The 13,562-nt window shown below is 36.5% G+C and overlaps 1 protein-coding gene across 1 annotated transcript in view; it reads right to left on the bottom strand.

The window, feature by feature from the left end:
* LOC150081803 (SEC14-like protein 2) overlaps positions 1 to 13,562 on the bottom strand; it is a 141,595-nt gene that overhangs the window by 54,429 nt on the left and 73,604 nt on the right. Inside the window, exon 8 of the mRNA XM_090379691.1 lies at positions 4,968 to 5,046. Within this exon, the coding sequence (XP_090235817.1) occupies positions 4,968 to 5,046 (79 nt within the window). The remainder of the gene's footprint in view (positions 1 to 4,967; positions 5,047 to 13,562) is intronic.

The following is a 13,562-nucleotide window of genomic DNA, read 5'->3' as shown; positions in this document are numbered from 1 at the left end:
AAACACTTCCACATCTGTCCGTCCTCTCTAATAATTTGCCTAATTCTTTCTTAAATTTATTCAAAATACTCACTTCCAAAATGGCAAATACAAGATTTTTCAACAAAAAAAAAAAAAAAAAAAAACCTATTATTTTTAGGCCACCTGAATAATTAAATTTATCTGCCATACTGTGTCTTATGTCTGTTAATTGCGTGTGTTCTATGCTTGATTTGTCTGTTTGTTGGACGAAAAACCTTGCTATCTACACCTGAGACCGACTAACTCAGCCACTGAGTGAAAAAAAGCCCATTAAAATTCTTCGCGTCATTGACAGGATTCGAACCCAGGCTTTTTCCACCTGGTGTTGGGAGGACAATCACAGTACCACTGTGCTACCCGCACAGACTGATCTACCCCCTGAACCTTCCCCCGGACTCAAGATCTCATACTGGTCATGAAAAATGTGTCATACACTCTAATCACACTACTAGTAGTGCGAGCGTGGGAAGCGCCTCTGGTGGAAGCCATGGATGAAGTCACTTCCGTGACCGATCAAATTTACTTGGTAGAAAGTCGGAAAACTGCGAGTCCATTGTTAAAACATTCACAGCTCACCACTGAATACTATGATGTGGACACAGAGGAACTGAATACAAGAAATAATTTTGATATCATAAACTTGGATTTTAGGAAAGCCTTTGATACTGTGGCACACAGAAGACTACTGTACAAATTGGAGCATTTTGGCATTAAGGGCAAGTTGCTACAATGGATAAAAGGATGGTTGAGTGGGAAAACACAAGAGACTGGTTATCAATGGACATTGCTCTTTGTGGACTAATATTATTAGTGGAGTCCCCCAGGGTTCAGTGTTGGGCCTATTGCTGTTTTTTTAGTATTTATCAATAATATTGATGAAGGTATATCAGGGTTAATGTCTAAGTTTGCAGACGATATGAGGGTTGGTAGGGTTGTTAATGACAGTAATGATAATACGATACTGCAACAGGATTTGGAAAAGTTGAACAGATGGGCTGAGAGGTGGCAACTGAAGTATAACACCAAAAAATGTAAAGTACTGCATGTGGGTAGCAGTAACCCCAGAATAATGCATCAACTGGGTAGTACTACACTCAGGGTAGCAGAGAATGAAAAGGACCAGAGGGTAATTGTGCAGTCAGATATGAAGTTTTCTGAGCAGTGCAGACAGGTGCAAGAGTAGCTCATGGTGTCTTATCAATGATATACAGGAATTTTGCTAGCAGGAATAAGGGGGTGTTGTCCCCTTGTATAAAGCCACACCATGAGTACTGCATACAGGTCTGGAGGCCTCAATGGAATTTCATTTTAGGAAAGATGTAGAGGCAGCTGAAACAAGTACAGAAGGGCAACGAGATTGTTGAGTGGAACAAAGGGTTGGTATTATCAGAAAAGTCTTAAGTTCTGCAAATTGAAGCATCTGGAGACTAGGCATCTGCGAGGTGATCTAATTGAGGTGTATAAGGCCTTCAATGGCTTGAGCAAGCTCAATGCTAATGGGATTCTTTCTCTTGCTCAGATTACTCACACCTGAGGGGACATAAATATAAACTGAAGAAAGACAATTGTTGAACAAATGTACAGAAATTCACCTTAACCAGCGGGTGGTTGATAGTTGGAACAAGCTTCCATCTGTTGTTGTAGAAGTTGATAGCTCAGACAGATTCAAGACAGAATTAGACAAACATTTGGAGAGAGTGGATGGGTGAAATGGCAGGTGATTTTTTTTTTTTTTTTGGCTGATACTATATAAGCTTGCTTTCTTGCATCATGTCTCTACTAATGCTAAGTCATGAAACCATCACCAAAACAACAATAATGATGATAATAATAATAATGCTGATATTAACAAAATTTATTGATTGTGGGTTGAATGCACATTCAAAAGACACTGACTATTGTACTAGCAAAGTATCAAACAAATGAACAGTGTTCAATATTAAAAGAGTCCTCAGGCATCAGGATTAGTCATGATAGTGAAATATTGCTTCTAATGACTTCAAACAATTAATTAAAATAAATGATTATACAAAATTAGAAACTAAAATAAATAAATAATAAATATATAAAATAAAAGAATGAAATAAAAGCACCAAAATATACATGCTCTATATATATATAACTTATCTTATATATAGTGCATGTACATTTTGATGCTTTTATTTGGTTCTTTTATTTTATATTTTAATTGTATATAATCCTGTATTATTGTATTTCATTGTAAATGGCCAGTAACTTTAAATTGTTGTTATTTATAATTTATTTTAGTTTCTAATTTTGTATCATTGTTTATTTTAATAAACCATTTGAGTCAGTAGAAGCAATATTTCATTATCAACAATACTGAATCAGCAAATGGAAAGACACCGAGTTGTAACGAGAACCTTTCTATATTCAATCTTTCTATATTTGATATTTTATCATCATCAACAGTGTTGAATCAATAAATGGGAAGACACTAAGTTGTAACGAGCAGCCTTTCTACCTTTAAAGGCTTAAATTAAATAAGAAACACAATGTCACCTACACAGGAATGATTTCTATGCAGTAAACAAACTGCACCATAAATTCACAGAATTTATCTCTATCAACTCTTGATCAAAGCTAAAAATCAACAGGAAGGAGGGTTGTATCTAAATTTATTCCTTCTTGGGACCTAAAAAAGTGATATAAGTAGGAGTGCTATAGATTAAAATATGCAAGCAACTTCATAGGATTGAACCATGGGGGCCAGAAGCAGAGAGCATTAAAAGTAGGAGAGTGCTATAAATGGAAGTGTTATAATAGGTTAGGATTGTGTGTTAAGCAACTAAGGCTATGTGGCAAGGTATATCAGAGTTGTGAGAGAAGAAATGTGTAATTCCTCATCTGAGACTAACTCAGCCACATTGTGAAAAAAAAAAAAAAAAAAAAAAATTTTCTTCCTTTATTGACCCAATTTGATCTGAATTTACTAAGGCCTTTTGCACCTACTGTAGGGGGAGTGATTATAACCACCGGTTCCCACAATTACAATGGGAGTTCACTATATATTTATGAATAATATCAATATTGCAAATAGAATGAAGAGCATAGTAATTCACCTAAGGTTTATAAATGATCCAACAAATGCTTCTTGAACTTGCAATTTCACTCATTGTTAGGAATCACTGAATTAGCTTTATCTAATTTCTGTTACTGTAATATGTAAGCAAGGGCAGGCCATCCCGAGATTGAAAGGGGTGCACTGCACCTGGGTGCTAACGTTCAAGGGGTACCTGAAAACCCAAAACTTACATAAACATATAAAGAAAATTTTAAAGGGGGGTGCCAAATTTCAATTGGCACCCGGGCACCACATATTCTAGGAATGACCCTGTATGCAAGACACTTTTAAATCAACCTATTTATTTAAGACACTATTAAATAAGTTCAATGCTTATTTCATTTGGCCAACATCTGAATGCATTCTGTTTTTGTTTCTAATTTCCAATTATAATAATAGTAAGAATTCATTCAAATGTTGCACAAGTAAAAATAAACATTGCACTGAATGAAAAAAAATTACATTTTTCTGGTACTGTACACATCACAGTACCAAGAAAAGATACACCCTCAAAATGACTGACTAGTAGTTGATCACTAATGAGTGAATATCACATTTGCAAAACTGTCATCAGAGTCCTTTAGTAAAGGCAGGTTGATAACTAAAGTGTTTCTTAATTTTTTGAAAATTCTATATTTACTTCTTTTTGAGTAATAGTATACTTGTAATATTACAACATTCATTTCATTGTATTATTTATTTATGTATAAATATAGTGCAAATGCATCAGAAATACATAGCTATATCTGAATAAATCAGAATATTGGTAAAAACGGCATCGTTTTAAGTTATATCTCATATTGTGAATACCTTCACAACGAGTTGCCATGATATTGCACTACTTCGAATAAGTAACGCTTCACCTAAGGAGAAGACTAATGTTACTTATTCTCAGATGGATACCACCACCCAGACGGCACCGTTTCAGAGCTATTTGGCCCTTCTTCGGTGGGTGGGTAGGTACCCGAGTGATGCAACGATGGCAAAACAGTTATGAAGTATAACTCCACAATATGAGAGATGCCTGATGGTGTATCATGTATTTAGACTCAAGCATTTAGGGCATAAGCCTCAAGCTATGAAGGAGTCTAGACTAAAGTCTAGACTCCTTCATAGCTTAAGGCTTATGACTTCATCTGACTCAAAATTAAGTTTTAAGCAGATTACTGGATGAAAGGAAAAAATAAAACTGTTCTGCCTGTTCCATTTTATTATCTGTCTATCATAATAATTCTATTACTGTATTTTGAGGTGGTTGAATAAAGTCAATCATATTCATACCATCCCTTGGTCCATACTCAATGTCAACCCATTTCTCCAAATTGGGCCTTTCACAATCCAAATCACTGAAACTGCTAGACCAGCTAAATTCTTCATGTAGGAACATGATTTTCCAGAATAAACATTGCAAACAAACCTTGTCATTGTGGAAATGTAGAATTCTCGCCGTTACTTGGCAGTAACTGCACACAGAAATGAATTGTTGAGAAACGGCTAACACTGTCTAAATTACAAATACCTTAATGACCAGCTGTGAAAGTTTGAAAAAAGTGGTACCAAAAGTGATGCAAGGTAGAAATAAATTGCTTCATAGGCCTCATCCAACCTTAAGATCTTTATTCTGTCCAACCCATTTTGCTACTAGTGTTTTTTTTTACATTTTATCAAATATCAGATATGTTATCAGAAATATAGCACTAGGAGCCCAGGGAGGTTACTATTATGGATTCTGCCATCACAATTATTCAAGGCACACTGATAATACTTTTATGACCTACGTGCTACACCAGTTTCTAAACATTAGTCAGTCCTCCAACACTGAAAAAATTATAAATAGAAAACAAAATCCAAAAATATTTACCTTGTCTATTGGTCCAATGAAGCAGATTCACATCTTTTATATCAAGGATGTAAGAATGTTTACTGATGATCTTTCCAAGCTTGAAAGAAAAAAGTGGGAAATGAGTTTAAAGAATATTTTCTTGAATTTAAATATTTTCTGACAGACAAGATGAAGCACATAAAAATTAATTTTTCACTTTCTAAGAAGAAATGCTTCTGTAAAATTATTAACTTTAATGCATGCATTAAAAGCCTAATAAATTTTCAGAACAGTATTGTCAATATTAGCTGTATATTTATATTTAAAGTTTGATGGATCTAGTATTTAAAAAAAGTAATGTTTCATTTTATGTCTTTATTGGAATAGTTAACAAGAAAAAAAATGTAATGCAGCAAAAAATTCAATGGAATCTACTTGCGCAATTTTTGTCAAAAGTCAGTTTCAGTTTTAATAAAATGCTTTAAGGCAAGAAAAACCACAAATTAGGCTTTTTCATTGATACATTCAGTTGATGACAGAGCTTATTACAATAGAAGATTGTTTTATCTGGGATGTTTATCTGGGATTCTATATGCTATAAGCATCAAAATAACTTAGTTCTTCTAAAAGGATTTTGTCATCATCATCTATTTTTTAATCTAGAATCAGCTGTGCAGAATCAATTCCACTCTGATAATGTTTCAGCAATTTGTGCTTCATTTACTCTATCTGCCCAGCTGAAACTCCTGATAGCTGTTTCTGAAAATGTTTTCTTTGAATTCTCTGCAGAAAATTCCAGAAATGTCCATTAATTATTGCACAATTAGGAAAAATTTGATTACGTTAAACCTAATTATATGCAAGTGTCAATAACAAAGAATTATTGATAGTTCACATTACTGCTGTATGCTTTCCTCCAATCGGTAATGCTCTCTGTCTTTGTGATATTAATGCATCATTTGAAATCAAACTGTTGACATGCATGCTTCATGAAGTGAGCACTCCTATTACATGCTGGCCTCTAATCAAAGCATTCATTGAAGGGATGGTTTTTAAATTTGCATTCACTCATTGATGGGTCTGAAGGGAGTTTTAATTTTCAAAAATTTATTAAAAATATACATTTTTAACATAGAACATGGATTTTTAATGGTTGTGTTCAAAAAAGATTAAAAATGTAAGTGGCATCAAAAAAAAAAAAAAAAAGAAAAGAAAAGGAACAATTCTGTATTATTATTTTTTACTGATTTTTCAAATTTCCACAACACAGAGGAATTTCAAATTTTCTTGAAACTGGTGATGGTTTAAATCATGCCATTGTATTGGTATGGATGTTTTACGGCACAAGGGCAACTGGGGCCAAAATGTCCCTATTCTTATGTTATAATTTTATGTACTTAATAGGTCCGATTTTCACATCATAGGAATTCATATATTCCTATTTGCTTGAGAAAGCTAAATAGCTCATTTAGATTTGCATTATTTCCAATAATATGGACAAGTGATATAGGTTCTTGTAATCTTGGCAGTGAAAGGGAAAGTACTTTTTCTGATACGAGCATAATGCATACAATCTAGAAGTATATGTCTGACAATGAGTGGTGATGAACAGTGCATGCACAGAGGTGGGTCATCCTCCATGAGCAGATACATATGGGTTGGGTGTGGATCACATCATCCACTATGGGCAGATCCCCATAGGGGATGATGTGCACTGAAGTCACCAAGAAGATAAAAGGGAGATGGCATTTGTTTTATAAGATCTTCTAATTCTAACGTGTAGATATTGTTAGGTGGAAGGTATAATGAGACTAGAGTTATTGTTTGTCCCATTGCTACATGTACTGCAACAGCTTTTAAGTGGGTCTGAAGCAGAATGTTTTTAGCTGAAATTTTACAATCCACTAGAATTGCAATGCTTCCATGTGCATGGCTTGAAGAATTTATCTTTTCTATAGGCTGTATAATTTTTAATCGAATAAGTTACCTGTGGATTTAAGTAAGTCTCTTGCAAGCAAATGGCTACAGGGTTATATCGTGAGATAAAATCATAGATATCATCAGTATTACTGCATAAACTCTGCAATTCCATTGTACAATGTGCTGCATTATTTGGTTTTAGAGGGAAGATGAGTCTGTCTGTCTGTTCTTGTAAGAGGGAGTTTACTTTTGATGATCATATTTAGTCTTATCCTTTCTAGAAATAAAAGGGCGTCCATATTCTGCACTCTTTTCTACAGCTTCAGTTCCAGTAAGTGAACATCCAGTCTCCATGTCATCTTCTGCATGAAGATCATGGACTGTTTCTTCTTGTGCATTTACACCTTCGCTGTCCACGCTGCCACTGCTTGAATTTGGTTGTGGCAATTCAGTGGCACATTGCCTTTGTGGTTTCCTTTGTACTTTATCAATTGATGTAATTTTAGATGGAACTGAGAGTGGGGTATTGTTTATTTCGTCGACACTGAAACAGGTTTGTTAGCAGGCCGATTTGTCAGTAGTACAGATCATGCCCATTCTGCAATGGATGTGTTAGGAGGGATTCAAACCTCTGTTTGGGTTGCAACAGCTTGACAGTTTTGGGTAGCAGTAGCATAGCTGCATTTTGGCATTGTTACCTTGACTTGCCTTCTTGATATGATACTTTGTTTTCAATCTTATACTTTTGTATCTTGTTTTCCATTTTCCACAGATCACATGATTCTGAATAAGCTGGGTGATCCCTCTTACAATTTGAACACTCTGGAGATTTTGCAGTACAATTTGCTTGAGAATCGTTTTTCGACCCACAATTAGAACATCTAATTTCACCTCTGCATGTTGTGTTGTTTGAGAATGACCAAATTTCTGGCATTTGAAACATCTTAAGGGATTTTGGATGTATGCACGGACTTGGCAGTGCAGATAGCCTGCCTTCACTGAGTTTGGTAAATTTGGTGTACTGAAAGTCAATATGATATTTTGTGTTGGAACTAGTTTATCATCCTTCCAGATCATAATTCGCCTTGCTTGTGTTAATTTTTGTTCTTGTAATTTCATAACTATCTCCTCTTTGGTAACATTCAATAAATCCCACTCACTTATCACTCCTTTTTGAGGAACTCAGTGTATTATGCGACGTTACTTTGATTGGGATTCTGCTTACAGATGACATTTTCAATAGTAGTTCTGAGTGTCTTGCTTGTGTGGTTTCAATTAATAGATCTCCTGACTGGAGTCGTTTTACCATTTTTGGTGTTCTTGCCAAAATTTAAAGACATCTTTGAATGACAAAGGTAGACAATTTGCTTACCGGTTGAGTTGATAATGAATTCATTATCAGAAAAGCTGGTGGTTCTGATTTGCTAGAATTTGTTCTCATTCTTTTCGGGAGACTAAGATCATGTTCTCTTCCATGGGTGTCAGTATGTTGACAGTTTTTTGGCTCTATTTGTAGATATTTGTTGCAATCCATTGTTGCCCCTTTTAGCCCTTAGAGAGTGGATACCTTCTCTTATCAGCCCCGCCACATAAGCAGGAGCAATGTCAGCCAATGACCAAGCGATCAGAAAAATAAGAAAGCAGTACGTTGCTAGCAGAGGTAGCAGTAACATTGCAAGTGAGGTTAGCAGTAACATTACTAGTGGGTGCAGCAGTGACCTTGCTAGCAGGTAAAGCAGTAATGTTAAAAGTGGTCAGCAGTAACATTGCGAGCAGTCAGCAGTAACGTTGAGAGTGGAGGAGGGTTTATGAAAAAAGCTAGTACTCGCCCTAGAGAAGAAATACTATAAAATCGCACTATAAATCGCTTGGCACTTGGGGCCTCATGCCATTGTAATAATTGAAGAATCATTTGCATCCCCAGCCAGTCATTTGCAACCCATCAAATCACTTGCTGGCTAGTGAAGGTGAGGGTAGTGTGATCTGTTGGACTGCAAATGACTGGTTGGTGATGCTAAGAAAGCCTAATGAATGTGATAGAGAAAGGGTGGAGCAGCCTGTAATGGATGACTGCAGTGACGTCACACCGGTCTCACTGGTAAACATGATTTGTAATAGTTTCAGTCATTTATGTTTTATTAGGTAACTGTCATCAACTGTTTTAAAGCATTAAATTGCAATTGTAAAATAAGTACAGTTTAATGAAAAAAAAATTAGGACACTGCATACAGATGTTGGGGCTGGATAACTTGGAAAGAGAAAATGATGTGCTTACTATCCATCAAAAATTAGAGGTTCAGAAAAAGAGGCTGCAGCGTAAGTTTATCTGGACTTCATCAGCAGTATGGTTTTGGGAAGGCTTACAATATAAAGGCACAAAAAGATAAAATTAAAGGAACTGGATGCAAAAAAAATAATTTTGATATCATATGAAACAAATTGATGGAGGCATATCAAGCTTAATGTCCAAGTGTGTACAATGGTTTTTGCAGGGCTGTTAATGGCAGTAATGACAATACACTACTACTGCTAAGCAGATATGTTGAGGTTAAGTTAAGTAGATACGTTGAGAAATGGCAATCGAAGTTTAATCTTGATTAAACAAATTAAGCAAACTATTGCATAAGGATAGCAGTAGGTTTTTTGGAAGATAGTTTAAAGGTTTTTTGGAAGACAGTTTTGGAAGATCCTTGTGAGGAGAGTGCTGAGTGCTTCTTATATCCCTGTAGATTTTGCAATTGCACATAAGATGGTCCCAGTTTTCGGGGACCATATTATGTACACATCTTATCATACCCAGCGCTTCCAATTTTCCTTTGTGCATAGGTGTATGCATGTGTATGTGCACATATGCATGTGTGTATGCACATATGTGCTATCCAAAGGAGTCCAAATGTTATCCAAAGGTGTCTGTCTCCTAGCCAACCATGCTCTTGCTCACTAGGGTGCTTCCACAATAGTGGGCGACTCCGTAGCCAGGTGGGAAGGAGCAGTAGTGCATAGCACACGCTTCTTGATTAAACCGGGGTTCGAGCCCGTCACCACCAAATATGGAGGATGCGGAAAGGTCAGGGAATGACTACCACATATCCCGGAGCAATATGGCCTTAGTTGCTAATGCTGCTAAAAACCAAGCTTCCACAGTGGACTTTGCAATCAGGTGTGGTTTGAAAATTTGCAGCACCCACCATATTCTCCTGAACTCTTATCTTCAGACTTTTTCCTCTTCCCCTAAAATGAAAAAACATTAGGGGCTGCAGATTTCAGACTGATGAGCAATCAATTAATGAAGTGGAAGCCTGGTTTTCTGCTCAAAGTTCTATTCAATAGGCCTAAAAGTGCTTATCTGCAGATGGGGAAAGATGAATAGCTCTAGAAGGCAGCTATGCAGAGAAGGATGAAATTTCCAACCAAGTTTCAAATCCTTAACTCAAATATTTCTGAAGTGAGGGTAAATACTTACTGACCACCCCTTGTATTCTAACAGGAAGAGACTCCTTTTATGAGCTATAGCTATGGAAACTAGATAACTACACAGGGATCTGAATAAAGTATTCAAAACTAATAGGATTGATTAAACATGCTTTCTATTTACATTATGAGGCAAACAAAGGGTCAGACAATTAAGGAAAGACAATTTCACATTGAATATAAGAAAATTTGACTTTACTCAAGAAGCAATCAACTATTAGAGCAACTTAGCAGCTTCTTCTAAAGTTAGAAGTCATATAGAGGATTAAAGGATTAGATTAATATTTGGCATATAAAACTATGGAGAATGACTTTTTATTTATTCTTTATTTGTTTATTTAATATTTTTGATGATAGATGCATAAGCTTTTCTTTCTTGTTGTATTTCTGCCATTTTAATATTAACTTTATTTTAATATTAACTATCATCTCTAAAACTATGCCTAAAAGAAAACAGTAAAATATTAAAAAAGAAATCATATTCTTTCTGTGCTGTATATAGAAACAGAACACTAATATATATAAACTAATTGCTAATTGCAATAATTAATGCCATAGATAACAGTATCAAATGAAATAAGTTCCCTACAGCATACTGAAATAGTTGTTTGTGAGTTAGCAAGATTATTGGGCGGCTGACCCTATGGGATTACAGCTAGTAAATTCTCAAAAATCATATGTTGTCTCTATGATGATAGGGTTTGTCTATGGTCCTGTTGCAAATGCTACCTGGTTGATCCTGCCAGTAGTCATATGCTTGTCTCAAAGATTAAGCCATGCATGTCTAAGTACATGCCTAAGCAAGGTGAAACCTTGAATGGCTCATTAAATCAGTTATGGTTCCTTAGATCGTACCTTTTTACTTGGATAACTGTGGTAATTCTAGAGCTAATACATGCAGCAGAGCTCCGACCTTCGGGGACGAGCACTTTTATTAGACCAAGACCAATCAGGATTCGGTCCGAAACTACTGGTGATTCTGGATAACTTTGAGCAGATCACACGGTCTCGTACTGGTGACGCATCTTTCAAGTATGGTGATCATATGTTGTCTCTATGGTCCTGTTCAATCTATCTTCTCTCGATGATAGGTGGAACAGGACCAGGGTATGTCTGCCAGGGGCAAAGGTTGATGACGTTGTAGAGCAGATATCATCTTTTAAGGGCACAAAGGATAATATTGTTGTACACGTTGACACTAATGATATTAATAGTAGGAGACTGGCAGAATTACTTAACAAGTACAGATCACTGTTGAAAAAAAGCAATTTTTTTTTTTTTTGGTAGTTGTTGGCGCATACGCTTCTGTGGCCATAATGCACCTCCCAAGGTTTTTGCAGTACTTTGATCCAAGCCCGAGGCGGAAATGGAACCCGCAACCTTTGGGTTGCCAGGCAGGCACTTTACCCACCCGGCCAGCCCGGTCGGCGAAAAAAAGCCGTGAATTAGGGTTGAATTTGAAAGTGTCTTTAGTTCTGCCCAGACATGATAGGAGGGAGTATATGATGAGAGCCTTGTTGATCAATTCGGCCCTGGAAAGATTGTGCAAGGCTCAAGCAGTAGAATTTTTTCAGCCTGGTCTATACTAGTTAACAGGAGAGACTGCTTCTACAGGGATGGGATACACTTAAATAGAAAGGGTGCAAGAATATTTGCTAATGCTATCGAGGCAGTGTTAGGTGGGTTGGAAAACTGCTAGCTTGGGGGATACAAGGACTAATAGATTAACAGTAACCACTGACAGAGATGAAAGTGATTCTTGCACTGCTTCTATTGGAATGAGCAGCAGCAGCAGCCTGGAAAACAAGATGCAGGTTATTTCAGAGACTGCTGGGAGTCACTGCAGTACAAGTAAACACATGGGTTGTGTTGGAGTAGCTAAGAATAGGAACAGGTGCATGTATACTTGCATGTACACCAATGCTAGGAGTTTGGTAAATAAATTTAATAAATTTGAAGTATTGCTAAGAACATCAAAGGCAGATATTGTTGGGATATCAGAGACATGATGTCACACAGATATAAGGAATGCAGAACTGGAATTTGGGGAGTACAATGTGTAGAGGAAGGATATACAGGAAGGATATACAAGATAGGAAGGGAGGAGGGGTTATGCTATTAGTTAAGAAACACATCAAATCCAAGGAAGTGAAGTCAGTCAACATCACTGGACAGTGCAGTGTCGAGTCAGTTTGGTGTGATATAAGCATTGGGAGATCAAAATTGAGAGTAGGAGTGTGTTATAGGCCTAATGACTCTGAGTATAATAAGGAACTGTACAGGGAAATAGAGTGGGCCAGTAAATCAGTGAGTCTTATAATGGGGGATTTTCATTTCCCAGATATTGACTGGAATTTGTAGGTTGGTCACTCACACACTAGCAAGGCTTTTGTGGATTTATTGAATGATTGTTTTCTACATCAGCATGTTCGGGTGGCAACTAGAGGGAGTAATACTCTTGATCTGATTATCAGTAGTGATTCTTCATGCATTAAGAATCTGCAGGTAAAGGAACCACTAGGTGGCAATGATCACAGTGTGCTGAAGTGAGATATACTCAAAGAGGTAACTACCATTAGGGGTAAAGGGAAGGGTTTTTGCTTTCGTAAAGGTGACTACGGTGGTCTGAGACAGTATTTAAATTCTATACGGTGGGACCAACTGATGATGTTACCAACAGCAAATTCAAAATGGGAAACATTAAAAGAATTTATCTTGGAAGCTACCAGGCTTTACATACCAACTAAGAAATATTGTTCAAGGTTTAGGCCTAAATGGATGTCAGATGAACTAATAAGACATGTGGCAGAGAAGAAAAATGCATAGGATACATATAAATTAACGGGTGACTTGGAAGCCTATGATAGATATAAGCTGATCTGTAACCAAGTCACAAAGGAGATTAGGCAGGCAAAGGCAGATTATGAGAAATCCTTGGAAGAGGATGCAAAGAAAACAAACAAAGAGTTCTTTACCTATGTAAACTCTAGAAGGAAAGGGATGAATCAGATTGGTCCACTGGATATTGATGGTTTAACTGTTGATGATCCTGCTCAGGTGGCTAACAAACTAAATGAGTATTTTACATCTACATTCACCCATGAGGAGTTATTCAGAGAGGGGAATGCCAGAGGTGAGTTAAATTCTGGCGGTGATCTGGATGATTTTGTAATAACTGAGAGGAAAGTGGAGGAGAAATTGTTGAAGATAAACATAAAAAAGGCACCCGGGGTGGAAGGGATC

The sequence above is a fragment of the Mastigoproctus giganteus genome, chromosome 8 (assembly GCF_048544385.1).
Source record: "Mastigoproctus giganteus isolate SK-2022 chromosome 8, ASM4854438v1, whole genome shotgun sequence".
NCBI classification, from domain to species: Eukaryota; Metazoa; Arthropoda; class Arachnida; order Uropygi; family Thelyphonidae; genus Mastigoproctus; species Mastigoproctus giganteus.
The sequence above is the reverse complement of the archived record's forward strand: the minus strand, read 5'-3'. Positions and strand labels throughout refer to the sequence as shown.